Raw genomic sequence first — 13,538 nt, 5'->3', positions numbered from 1 at the left:
ACACCATGATGACACAATAAGCCAAATACAGTGAACCTGATTTGAAGAAAAGTCTACCTCCTCTCCACCATTCTCTGGTACTCCACTCTCATCAGGAATCCCCTGCATCTGGCCTGGGTGCGGGTGATGAGCTGTGCCAGCTTCTCATCCCTCATCTCTTCCAAGAGGCCCACCAGCCCAGCTTTGAAGAACACCTGAGGTAAGAACATGGAAACAGGTGCATTGTCTGTACTTGTTTAACGTAACCTGATACCCCATAACAAACTCTATGGAAGTTAAGAGCAAAACCACAAAGAATATATGTAGTGGCGGACAGTCTTTTGTAACTCCAAGCTTCTGGTTACTTGCAGTTGAGGAACTATAATAGCCTGATATTTTTCTTTTATTTTTATTCGCTCTTGATTCTTTTATTCTACAACTTTGTCTTAAATTAGGAACTTGATTAACCCTTAATTAAATCATCCTATGACCATGAATTTCAGTTTATTTGTGTGTTGAGTGATTAAGAATCTGATTGATTTATTTTATACTATTTATTATACCCTATTGGATCATTTCAAGCACTATATGGAGTATCTGAGTGTCAGTATCAAGCCATGCAAATCAAAACCACATAGCACTTGAAGCAAACAGATCTTTTACCTTAGTGTGACCAAATTTGTATTGAGTATGGTCTATATCAATTGATCCAAGTAGTTTCTCACAAGCCTTCTTGCTGTCAATGAACTGTCCCTCTGGGATAGCACTGGCATTTAATACTTTGTATCTGAGGAAGAAAATGGAAGGACTTGCTTTGAACTCCAGGATGCTAAGGGTCTTTTCCAACCTAATTGATTCTCTGAATATGAAGAAGTCTGTTGTTGAGACCAGTTGGCAGGTACATGGCAAGAAAGAGTCTTAAGAACTGGCAAGAACAAACAGCACTTGCTAAACTGAAACTTAAAGAAGGCTTTAGGCTCAGGAGGGGAAAGATAGATTTCAAAAGCTATTTGAAATGAACAAGGTGATCCAGTAAGAGGATGTAGTCTGACCTCTGTTTAAAATCTGCATACAGGACTCTGTTGGGAAATCCTTTCCTGCAAATCCTGATCCCTTCCAGCACGCCGTTACAGCGCAGCTGATGCAGCACCAGCTCGTGCTCCATGGCACCTGGGAATGCAGAGCACAAGTACATGCCATGTTCTGTAACACAGTGGGGAAGAGCTGCACCACACTGAAAACCTTCAATATATGTGTAAGTCTCTTACCAGGTGTTTTAGTTTCATTTGGAATGATGCACCGTACAAAATGGGGGTGGGTGCTTCTCAGGTTGGTCATCAGCTTGTTTAAATTCTCCTGGGAGAGTCATTAAGAAAATCTGATATTAGCAAATGTAATTTTTGCTGTAAGCATCAAGTCCTCTGAAATTAGATGACATACAAAAATTAGCAGAACCCTGAATTCAAACTCTCTGCACCAGTTTTTCTGACTTTCCACAGCTCTTTGCTATAATTAACTTAGTATATAAAGTTCTTCTCAGTAATGTGTAGGAAAGACTGTACTCTTAAACGTACAATTTTAATTTCACTGACTCTAGAGGAATGCCTTCATTTGAAAGGATATCCATCTTCCATTTGATGCACCCAAAGACATAAAGTGGTACCCCTATGAGGCAGTGTGAAGCATTCTGCAATAGGCATTTAGGCTGGGTCATATGGAGCACACTATATAGAACCTTTGTGTTTTCCCTACTGAAAGCAGAAGGGATGAAACCAACAAGCAGAGTTTTCAATGTCTAGATTATACATTTATCTTGTAGTGTAAGGTGAGATGAATCCCAGCCTTAAACAAATGGAAAAACTGTACATTCAGTGAAATGAAGTAGGAGTAGATTAATTGGATTTCTTCCTAGCAGAATTTTGCCCAAGAACTTCAGAATGTTTTAACAGAACCAAGCCTAAACAAGACTAGTCATAGTAAATGGTGGGTTTACTCCTTGTCTTAGGAAGAAATAGTGACTTCTCTACTATACCCGAAAAAGAGCCGAGACAGTCTGGAAGGAAGATCCCTTCTTCTTGGCACCTTTCTTGCCAGCACCACCACTTGCCTCGGCTAAATTGAAAATAAATAATTTTTTTTTTTTCTTTTTTGATTCTTTTCTGCAAGTTGCACATCAGTGAAAACATGGAATTCAAAGAACCAACCTGCATCTGCTCCACCATAGTTGGCAAAGAGTAAAGCCAGGGTCTTCACAGATGATTTCTGGTACAGCCCAATGACAGTTTCATTCAGAGGGTCCTTGTTCTTCTCCAGCCAGCCAGTGATGTTGTAGTCCACTGTGCCAGCGTAGTGCACCAGGGAGAAGTGAGCTTCAGCCTTGCCTTTGGTAGGTTTTGGCTTTTGGAAGTTGCTGGACTTGCCCAGGTGCTGGTCATAGAGCTTGTTCTTGAAAGAGGTGTCAGTTGCCTTGGGGAACATGCACTCCTCTTCCAGGATGGAGAAGATGCCCATGGGCTGGGAGAAATCACAAGGGAGACCAATTGTAATTTAGCTTTTGGGTCAATAATGACCTTCACCTAGGCACAGTAATGGAGCATACACTGAGATACACATCAGAAAATACTATTATTTTGTTCCATTTTCTTCTAGAAAGTGTGATTGATCACACTGGTATTTACTTTTTTAGCACAAAATTGCTCATAAAAGAAATATGATATTTTTTTTTTTTTTGTGTGTGTTGACAATGTGCTTTGTAAAATCAGAGCGCTAGCTTCTTATTCAGTGGAACTCAGTGCTCACACAGATGTGTTGGACAAGTTGAACATGAGCCAACAGAACACCATTGCAGCAAAGCCACCAGCTCATCCTCAGCTACACTGTGCTGCTAACAGCTCGAGGGAATTGATCCTTCCCCTCTACTCAGCTATGAGAAGAAACATCTGGAGTGCTTTTCCAGCTTTTAGCTACCCAGCACAAGAGAAACATGAACATAGATCCCTTTGGAAAATGAGACCAAGTAATTACAGAGATTCCATGCATGTAACTGACTGAACAGGAAGGGTACCTTCTCAATGAGCTCAATGCAGGCAGCCAGGTCCATCCCAAAGTCAATGAATGTCCATTCAATTCCCTCCTTCTTGTACTCCTCCTGCTCCAGCACAAACATGTGGTGGTTGAAGAACTGTTGCAGTTTCTCATTGGTGAAGTTGATGCACAGCTGCTCAAAGCTGTTAAACTGAAAATAAAATTAGAAAGATGCATGTTTGAAAATGCAGCAATAATTGCAAGATCTTATATTTTAAAATTAAGGAATGCAGTTAACTTGACTTCCCATGCATTTCTTCAGTCTATTTTATGACATTATGAAAAAGAGAAATTTATCAAATTAATTGTCCACAAGGAATTTTTTTTCATTGACAAAATTTAAAGATAAATTATATATCCTGTTTAAAATGAGACCAAGTTACAGGGAGAAAAATCCTAAGCTTAGGACTATCATGATTACATATTTTTATACTCTCTTGTCCGTGATCATATGAACAATTAACTTTCTTGATTTGACCATTTTTTACCTTTGATTTTGCACATCTTAAAATAGCACAAGTCCTTTGAAAGGTAATTTTTTTTTACTTAAAGAAGGCAAATAGCGATAATCATGTGATGATATTATGTTTTCTTTAAAAATATATTGTCACTTCCAAATAGCTCTTGCCAAATCTTACTTACATCAAAGATCTCAAAGCCAGCAATGTCCAGGACACCAATGAAGTACTGCCTGGGCTGCTTCGTGTCCAGCTGCTCATTGATACGAACAACCATCCACAGGAACATTCTCTCATAGAGTGCCTTTGCCAGGGCACCCACAGCATTGTGCACCTACAGGAAAAAAAAAAAAAAACCAAAACCCTGGAGTTACAATACAGGGCAGAGGAGAATCAGAAGGATATTCGTTCTACACATAGTTACAGGTCACGTCTCTTACCTGCTGTGCTGTTTGGCCCTTGGTCACGTATTCATTCCCCACCTTCACTCGGGGGTAGCAGAGGGCCTTGAGCATGTCAGCTGAGTTCAAACCCATGAGGTAGGCAGCCTTGTCAGCAACTGAAAAGTCAGAGGAAAAAGGAAAAATTTTGTGTCCAATAGTCTTTGAATTCTGGGGCATTCCCTAAAGGCTGAAGGGTTCAGATTTCTGTTCTTTGAAAACCTTTGATAGACGCTTGTAGAGGGAATCTTTGTAACATCACACTTGCCATTATGCATATTGAGCTTTTCTAAAATAATTTCTGTTTGAAATTCTTCACTGCAGCATGCAGAAAGTAATGAAGTTTTCAAAAACATCCTGTCACAAAACTGAAAACAAGTTTGCTAGTCTGAATGTGTGCAGTACACACACAGTTCAGGAGCTGCAGTGACAACAGTTAGATAGTGATCTACATTCAGGTGATCACAACCACAAAACAGAGTGGAACACAGAGACAACATCTCTGTTCTCCTTCAGATTCACAGCCTACAGCCTTTTCTGAGCTTTTGTTTCTGCTGTTCAATAAAATTTGTTGGACTTCATCCTGTTACCAGTGGTGATCCCCACCTGCCCTTTAACAAGAGGAGACATTGCTCACAGAACTGAAGACAGGGGTCCTGTGCCAACAAAAAAAAGGAATGAAATAACACCTCTCACAGCTGACTTTCCTGAGCACCTGATAGGTGAAGGTACATGGGAACATGGTTCCCTGTCATGTTAGAAGTGAATCACTGGGCTGTTTCACAACTGTAAGCAATATTCCAGCCAAGGTATGATTAAAGAACATCCATAACTCCTGACTTCTTGAAAGAGTATGAAGACCAGTTTAAAGTACTAATTGTTCACAGCATAAGTTATATAAATCCTGAGAGCAGGGAACTCCATGTACTGAGGAAAAGGGGTAGCTGTTTTTTCCTGGATGATTGTTTTCCTTGAGATCTAAAGTCCAATACTGAACAACTTTTGCTGTCTTCCACATATGTAGTGGCTTACAGAGGGTTAATTAGTGAGTTTCATAATACCTTCTGTGCCTTCAGGCTCTGCCTGCTCCTCTCTTGGTTTCTGCTTGAACTTCAGGTTCCCATAGTGCATGACAGCCCCTGTCAGCTTGTAGATGGCTGTTTTCTCATCTGCAGTGAAGCCCAGGATGTCGATGGCACTCTGATAATACAATGAGCAAAGTGAAATATTTGCATGTTACCTGATGTATGACCTGTGCCTGTTCACCAGTTCTGTGCATAACTTACATCTGTCGCCATCAACTCCTCCTTGTCATCAATGCTGGGAACAGTGATCTCACCTTGACTCACAAAAGGGAAGTCAAATGGGTTGGTGGTAATGAGGAGCATTTCTGAAAACAAATGTATTCATGGGTTAAATTTAAATAATCATGTAATATAGTTAAATGTTGCTCAGAGATTTTCCTCTCAAAAGCTCAATGATGTCTCCTACCGATCAGCTCTGGCTTCTTGTTGGACATGATCTGATAAAAGATGTGGTAGCTCCTTTCCGCCTTGAGCTGGAAAGTGACTCTGGACTTCTCCAGCAGGTCTGCCCAGGAAGGTAGAAAGAGTTAGGCACTTGTGGGAATGTACATGGATGTGGGAATTTGGGAAATGATGGGAACAGTCCAGGAGAATCTCTTACAAGTTTCAATGTCAGCAGAAGCCAGTTTGCCTGTGGCCCCAAAGTGGATTCTGATGAATTTGCCCTGTTAAGCAGAAGCAGCAGCAGGTCAGCCTGGATGTGTTCTGCTGACATCTCCTTTGCATGAAGAACTGTTCAGGCATCATTTGTGATGCCATGAGGGAGAGAAATTTTATGCAAAGCAAGAAACAACTCACAAAGCGTGAGGAGTTGTCATTCCTCACGGTCTTGGCGTTTCCAAAGGCCTCCAGCAGTGGGTTGGCGCTGATGATTTGATCCTCAAGCGTTCCCTGCAGAGCAATTATTCAGTGACTGTGTTTAGTTGGCAGGACAATGACAGGCCAAGCGTTCAGCCTGTTCTTCCTCACTCACCTGCATTTTGCCTGATGACTTCTCCTCCTTCTTTTTCTCTCCACTGGCTGCAATTGTTGCAAAGTACTGGATGACACGCTTTGTGTTGACAGTCTTCCCGGCCCGGATTCTCCGCTGCCAAAGGCAAGAGAGAAGCAGAGGGTGCGTGGTCAGGCAGGAGGTGCCCTGGCCCCGGGCAGCCCCGCAGGGACCCGCGCAGGGGGTGTACGTACGTGATCAGGATGGACTGGTTCTCCCGATCTGTGAAAGTGGAACAATGAAAGGTGTGTCAGCAGCTGACCTGGGTAATGCTAAGCGGAATGAGAAGTAAAACTGCAAACCAAAATTGGGGATTCTTCCGAAATTCCAAAAATACCCAATTTACTTCTATGTCCCTGCAGTATTAAGCATAAGCCCAAATGGATATATTGAACAGTCAAAGGCATCTGGACCTGAGACAAGCTGTGTATCACTTGTCCTTCACACAATTTTCCTCAAGAAATGAAACCGAAGTACCTAACCATGTACAAAATAGAAGAAAAAATTCTTATCAATGAAAAATGTAGAAAACAAAGTCAAGTACTATTTATGCAGTAGGAAAGTGTAGAATTTTGTACAATAAAGTACAAATAATTTACTATGGTAAGTTCTTGAATGCTTCTAGGTCAGTTTAGCTTGAAATTGTTTGCTATATAAATCGACCAAATTCACAGTCATGCTCCCTGGTGGCTCCAGCTGGCTAGTCACATGCTCCAGTGAGATCAGCAGGACTTTTTTGGTTAGATTGCTGGGAGAGTGATCAAACACTCACCAGTCAGCATGAACTGATAGGCGTTGTCAGAGATGGAGAAGATGTGTGGAGGGGCCTCCTGGCGCTTCTTGCCTCGGTAGGCCAACACCACCTCGGGGTTGTACACCGGCAGCCACTTGTAGGGGTTGACAGTGACGCAGAAGAGACCCGAGTAGGTCTGTGAGGAAGGGACACAGCACGTTGGCTTCCCCTGAGCCTGGCCCAGCAGCTCCTGAGGCTGCCCAAAGGAAGCTGCTGCTGCCACTTACGTAGATCATCCAGGCTGCGTAACGCTCTTTGAGGTTGTACAGCACAGCGGGTTCGTGGAGGTGGGTCATCATGGCCATGTCCTCGATTTTGTCATACTTGGGAGGGTTCATGGAGAAGATTTGATCTTCTTTCACAGTCAGGGTCTGCCAAGAAAACAAAAGATCTTCATATGTCAGCTAAGAACCCAGTGAGGGATGTAAATCACAGAATCACAAAATCACCAGGTTGGAAGAGACCTTTAAGATCATCAAATCCAACTTCTTCCTTAACATCTCAACTAGACCATGGCACCAAGTGCCATATCCAGTCTTTTTTTAAACACATCCAGGGATGGTGACTCTACCACCTCCCTGGGCAGACCATTCCAATACTTTTATCACTCTTTCCATGAAAACCTTTTTCCTAATATCCAACCATTTCTTCAGCTTTATTTTTCACTCACCTCTCCCCCTTCAGTCTTGACAGTGACCTTGCCTGATTCTCTGCTCGTGATTGTCCCTTTCACAAAAGATTCTTTGGGATGAACCACAAAGACAGATGATTTGGCATCAAAAGGTTTGTTCTGGGCTGCAATTCTCTCCTTTTCTGATTTTCGGAGGTAAGGAGCTGCCTCCCCAAAAACAGCCATCTCTGCATCTCCAGAGGCCATGGCTGTACTTCACTGTGGATGACTCAGCAGATGACTCTGAGGAGAAAAGAAATGGTACTGATTATTTATTCTGTAAGATTTGGGAAAATTTTATCCTGTGCCTTGGTGTCTCTTCACACTGACGGTATTTTAACATAAGATAACTAGAAACTTAATTTTATGTCAAAATAAAATGCTTTCATGGGTATTGTCTAGGTCTTCAAATGTTCATTGATGACCTTTTCAATACTGTGGATTTAGTGTTTTAAGAATACTGTCCCTGTAAGACAAGAGTGAATTTGTTGAACAAGTTTCACTAAGACATCGTTATTAGGAATGGGAATAGAAGAAATTGTTACAAGGATGAACAGTGAAATAAAACTACTGATAAACTGTATTGTCAGTGACCTATAGTCTGGGAAAATAATGAATCTGTTGGACATTTACATATTTAATTTTAGTGGCAAGGTAGTGGATAATTAATAAATTTTGCTAATGAAATTCTTCACTAAAAAAAAAAAAAAAAAAAAAAAAAAAGTGCAAGCTTTGTGGCTTTGTGACATTTTAATATTCTGCCACAATTAATTTGCCCTATGCATTTGTCCCCCTTCATCTAAATAATTTCAGCCCTAAAGTTCTGACTTAGGTGAAATAAAATTCGATCATTGAAATTGGAATTTCCAAGGCTATAAGGTCTCAAATAAATACTTACTTTAAAAATCTATGAACACACGAATTCTCAAAAGTTTTTTTTAAAAAGTGTTTCTTCCAGTGATTTATTAAACATCTAGGGTACCTAAATTTAGCCAATTGCACTTGAAAATCCTCTAGCTATTTTAGTAAAATTTATTTCCTCTTTATTCTTTAGGTAATAAATACAATTTTTTTTTTAATAAGCAAATGGACATTTAAAAAAGCTGAGAATTCAGCTTTATCATTTCAATAATAAATATATTTCTTGTCTGGAATAATAAAATTTATATCTAAGAAAGCTGAGGATTCTGACACTCTGCAAAGATGGTTAGAAGGTCTGTATGTTCACATGATTTTATAATTAATCTTTTCTTAAGCAGAATACAGGATTTTGCATTTTTTCCTGTTGTGCTTATCTGGTCCCATTCTGTTCCTGCTGTAGAAAAGATGGGAAGGCAGCACACCTTGATTTATGTAAGGTCAATTAAGCAGAAGTGAAGAATATCTCCTTGGGGATTTTCTGTTCTGTCATCAGTGCCCAGAAGCTTCAAACACAGCCTTGGGCATCCTCACCACTTTCTACTGCAATCCCTCCAGGTTTGCATATAGGGTGAACCAGTGAACCTTCCTGACATCCCACCCAAAGGATCTGTCTCTGCCCCTAAGAATCAGTAAATCAGCTTCTTACCTCTTGTGACACCAGTTGTGTGGCGTGTGGGCTGGCAGCTGGTCAGAACTGTAAAACAGAAATGACAGTTCCCAAATTGCTGCTGCACAGAAATCAAAAGTCAAAATATGCAGGTGCCTTGAAAACAGATTTATAATGGAGTTCCCTGCTGGGCAGGAGCACGGGAGGCAGCAGGAATGTGGAGGCACATGAGGCTGCCATCCCCTTGCTGCCAGCCTGCAGACCCCATCCTCTTACCTTGGAGCTTTCTGTGGAGCCAGGGCAGACGTGGTGCAGGGACGTTTTATACGATCTCCTGCAGATGCTACAGATGCCTACTCTTTCTTCGGTCAAAAATATTTTGGCAAACCCTCTTTGGTAAAGCATTGTCTGGCAAACTGAACTAAGGGCATAATTGTCATTTGACATGACTAGATATAATTAGAAAATTTTGATGTCTTAGTGGCTATATGAATACATCTCCTATAAACAATCTTCCAAGGGTGTTAAGGAGAGAATCTGGACTAGTCAAAGCACTTAAAGAACTTGGATTCAGGACTTATGGATTTTATTGCTGGCTTTCCCACCGACTCATTGCACAACCTGGGATGGATTGCTTGGTATGTCTGTGCTGCAGCTATCCCAGTAGTACAATAGATAAAATAGGATGTTAAAAGATAAATTAGAATATTAAAACCTTCTGGCAGTTTTGTTGGTTTAACCTTGAAAGCAGAAGTGCAGATGTATAAGAGATGAGGAGGGTGACAGGCACAGCACGGTGATCAGCCAAACACTGCAGCAGGGAGAGGCTGGCTTCTAATGGGGCTTTTAGGTTAATGGCTCTGACAGATGTGAGGCAGCTTTAGGGGTATCAGGAAGAGTGCACACACACATACAGAGGTATGTGCCTGTGTGCCTCTTTGCATACACTTCAGATTGCAAATAAGTGGGACATTCTCTAAAAACTGTTCTTGTGAACCCTGTGCCCTGTGATGGGTTATATCTGCTGAGATTCCTGACTTGCAGGTTAGTGCCAGTGAGCAAGATGCTCCCTGCTTTTGCTGGCAACTTAATTTATCCTTAACTAATGCCTGTAACCCTAGGAAGAATAACTGATTTTAAATGCTTTCCAACTGAAACCAGCACACCTACTTACAAATGGTAGAAAACTCCTCTTTTCAGCAATACCTATAAAATAATTTGATGTATGCACAAACTCATCATGTCAGCATGCAGTCCCAGATGTTCTCTACCTGATATATCTTCAGTCCAGCACTTTCATTTCATTACAAATATCTTGCACACTTAGTCCAAAACACCATGGGTACACCAGAGCACTGGGGGAGGCAGACATGCCTGGACAATGCTGATGGAGAGAGGGGAAGGGGATTTACTGGTGGGGCTGGAGAGACACTGGTCTTGTTTTAGGAATAGAGCACAGTCATGTGAGCGTATTTAAATGCTGTCAGATTTAGGCTGAGGTACTTAACACCTTCTTTGCCTCAGTCATCAACAGAAAGAGTGGTTATCCTCAAAGCAACCAGCTCCTTAAGCTGTTAGTCAGGTAGAGCTGCAGAATGGACTCCCTGCAATCCAGGAGGAATTAGTCAGTGACCTGCTGAGCTTAGGCACTCACAAGTCTGTGAGGCCAGACAGGATTCACCTGAGGCCACTGAGAAGAAGAAGGGAAGAATTTACCCAGCCATTCTCCATCATTTATCATCAGTTCTGGCTAACCAGGACTTTCCTATAACCAGATGTGAGAGGCTGGAAAGATCAATGTCCTGAGATATTATGGGAAGCATGTGTATGGGGAAGGGCAGGTCAGACCCTGCCCTGGTGAGGTAGTGCACTTCCCCACACCCCACCCCACCTAGAGCCATGATTCTATGATTCTATAGCTGAGAGTGCAGGGCTAGATCACCTGACTTTGGGGACCTTGCCTTTCCAGTAGCCAACAACAAAGCCATTCTTCTCAGAGAGCTCTTCTGGGTTTTTGCTGTTGTGCTGTGCAGGATGTGGATCCAGCTGTGCAAGAGGCAGGAGTGAGGCACACAGCCAGGTGTGGCAGCAGCTGAGGGAAGTCTGGTTTGAATGGGAAGCAATCAGTGAGTTGAGGTGTCTCCAGGTATTCACACTCACCAGTGGTTTGGGGATTGAATTTAGTGTCAGTAGGTCCCCAGAACATAAAACCTTTTTTTGAAAAATGGTCCAGATCTCAGAAGAAGGTTGTGAAGTACAACACAGCAATGAAAGGGATTCTTTAATCCAGATGGTTTTTTAATATCTCCAAGTATGGAGATTTCACAATAGCTCTGGGAAACTTGTGCCAGTGCTCAGTCACTCTTACAGTAAAAAGTCTTCCCAGATTTTCGCAGGATGAAAATCTGTGTGTCAGATTGTGCCCATTGCCTACTGTCACTAGGCACCACTAAAAAGGGCCTGGGTCCATCCTCTGTGCACCTCCAGGTATTTATATCCATGGATATGATTCACCTGAACAGTCTCTTCTCTTTCAGCCTTCCCTTAGGAGAGGGATGCTCCAGCCTCTCATTCATCTTACTGGCCCTTTTCTGGAACCTCTCCAGTAGCTCTGTATCTCTCTTATACTGGTGAGCCCAGCACTGGACATCACTCTACATGTGGCCTCAGTGCTGAATTAAGAGCAAGGATCACCTCCCTCAACCTGCTGCAACACTCCTCCTAATGCAGCACTATTCACCTTCCTCACAGGAAGGACACATTGTTGGCTCATGTTCAACTTGCTGTCCCCAAGAACCCCCAGGTTGTTTTTCACCAGAGTTGCTTTTCACCTGCTCAGCACCCAGCATGTACTGGTGCCTGGGCTTCCTCCTCTCCAGGTTCAAGGCTTTGTGCTTGCTTATTGGGTCCCAGATGGACCTCAGGGTTTTGCCTCACCAGTACTCAGCTGCACACTGTCCTTAACACAAAAAACACTTAATGTTTAATGGGCCTCAGCAATTGTAGAATCACAGAGGCTCAAATCTTACTGCCATATTTATCTGTATTGATAATTATGCTATAAAAACGAGATAAAATGTTAAAACATCAACTACTTTCACTTGAAAGCTCTAAATTCACCCCCGTTTCTTTTTTTGCTCATTTGCATTAACAAAATAGGACGTAGAAAACAAGAACTTCTGTTTCAGTATTTTGAGTTGCTGTTTTCAAGTATCTTTTTGATGAAAATTAGAGCTAAAGCAATGGCAGCTGTAAGAGCAAGCACTGTAAATACAGGTAGTAAATGAATTCTCAGGCAATGTCTACAGGGGAAAGACACTATGTTTATGGAGGCTGGAAGAGGAGACAGGAGCAAATGCAAAAAAAAAAAAAAAAAGATTGAGCAAATAACCCAGCACTCCATGTTGTAATGTATGACATAAAGCTCATGAAAAGTGAAGTGTTTGGTCAGTCTCATAAGCACCCCTGGAAAGCAGTCTAAGCTACTGAGCATCTGCTTATTTCACTGTAGTTCACTCTCTAGATCTCAAAAGAAGTGCACCTCTAAGCAAAAAAAAAAAAAAAAAAATTACAAAATAAAAGGAAAAAAGGAGCAATGTTTCCTGGGAACGATTAATATTCTGTCACTTCTATTTCCACCTCTGCAGGATGAAATTCACCGGGACCAGAAGCAAACCACAGCAGAGATAAATGGGAGGAGGCAGGCTGGAAGCCATCTCTGGATACAGACTGTGCTGCACAGTAATGCAGTGTCCTCAAGGTGCACATTCCCCATGGAGGAGAAAGGATTCAGTCGTGCTGAAAATAGATCCTTCTTGAGACAGTGATCAGACAGCTGCTCCTTTCTGCCAGGGCCTAAGATGGGTATTTTGTGCTACCCACCCCAGCAGTTAACTGAGAGAAGGAGTGAGAAGGAGCTTTTTACCCAGGCAGCAGCCAGGCTGGGGAGGGCAAGGGGAAGTTGCTGCAGGTGCTGTGTGTTGGCCACTGGAACCTCCCCCTCCTGCCTGTCCGGACTCATCAAGCTCATGGACTGGAAACACAAGCATGGCCTGTATGGACAGAGGTTTTGCAGTTGGAAAAGAAATTGTAGTCTTTACCTCTGGGAGCTATTTTCAGGCTATATAATCTGTGATTCCCTGAGACAGATGGCCCTCCAAGATGGTCATTCTGGCTGGGGACATATCCAGGTGTCCCCTCTGGCTGGGGACATGTACAGGTGGCCACTCCCGTGCAGCTGAAGCCGTGGCCATCAGTGAAATCTTTGATTTCATTTCATTCCATTAACAGACAGGTAATCCAATGCCACTTGCCAAAGCATATTCTTCCAGAACACCAAATCCATAACTGCTTCTCATGAACATTGGCTGAGATGTCCTCAGCAGCAGCAGCAGCTGGCTTTGGTTGCTTTCAGTCCCTGAAGAGCAGCATGACCCACAGACAGAGTCAGACATTGTGGAGCTCACTGGGGCAACAGAATGCTGTGATGCCCTCATCACATCTGGAAGGA

The 13,538-nt window shown here is 42.4% G+C and overlaps 1 protein-coding gene and 1 long non-coding RNA gene across 4 annotated transcripts in view; one reads left to right on the top strand and one right to left on the bottom strand.

The window, feature by feature from the left end:
- The window catches only part of LOC306810474 (myosin heavy chain, skeletal muscle, adult-like), a 42,765-nt gene extending 34,818 nt beyond the window's left edge, over nucleotides 1-7,947 (bottom strand). The window contains exons 1-4 of the mRNA XM_079323132.1: nucleotides 7,501-7,947; nucleotides 7,058-7,201; nucleotides 6,810-6,966; nucleotides 6,232-6,259 (exon numbers count right to left, since the gene is read on the bottom strand). Coding sequence (XP_079179258.1) covers nucleotides 6,232-6,259; nucleotides 6,810-6,966; nucleotides 7,058-7,201; nucleotides 7,501-7,707 — 536 coding nt within the window. The 5' untranslated portion in view covers nucleotides 7,708-7,947. The remainder of the gene's footprint in view (nucleotides 1-6,231; nucleotides 6,260-6,809; nucleotides 6,967-7,057; nucleotides 7,202-7,500) is intronic.
- On the top strand, nucleotides 57-13,510 carry LOC306810507. Of its 3 annotated transcripts, none has more exons than XR_013776468.1 (3): nucleotides 57-199; nucleotides 1,055-1,234; nucleotides 12,676-13,510. It is a non-coding gene; the product is annotated as an uncharacterized lncRNA (long non-coding RNA). The 3 variants fall into 3 exon arrangements; XR_013776469.1 differs by lacking the exon at nucleotides 12,676-13,510 and adding an exon at nucleotides 7,515-7,644; XR_013776470.1 differs by lacking the exon at nucleotides 12,676-13,510 and adding an exon at nucleotides 1,985-2,125.
- The last annotated feature ends 28 nt before the right edge of the window (nucleotides 13,511-13,538 follow it).

The sequence above is a fragment of the Erithacus rubecula genome, assembly GCF_903797595.1.
Source record: "Erithacus rubecula genome assembly, chromosome: 20".
NCBI lineage: Eukaryota > Metazoa > Chordata > Aves > Passeriformes > Muscicapidae > Erithacus > Erithacus rubecula.
The sequence above is the reverse complement of the archived record's forward strand: the minus strand, read 5'-3'. Positions and strand labels throughout refer to the sequence as shown.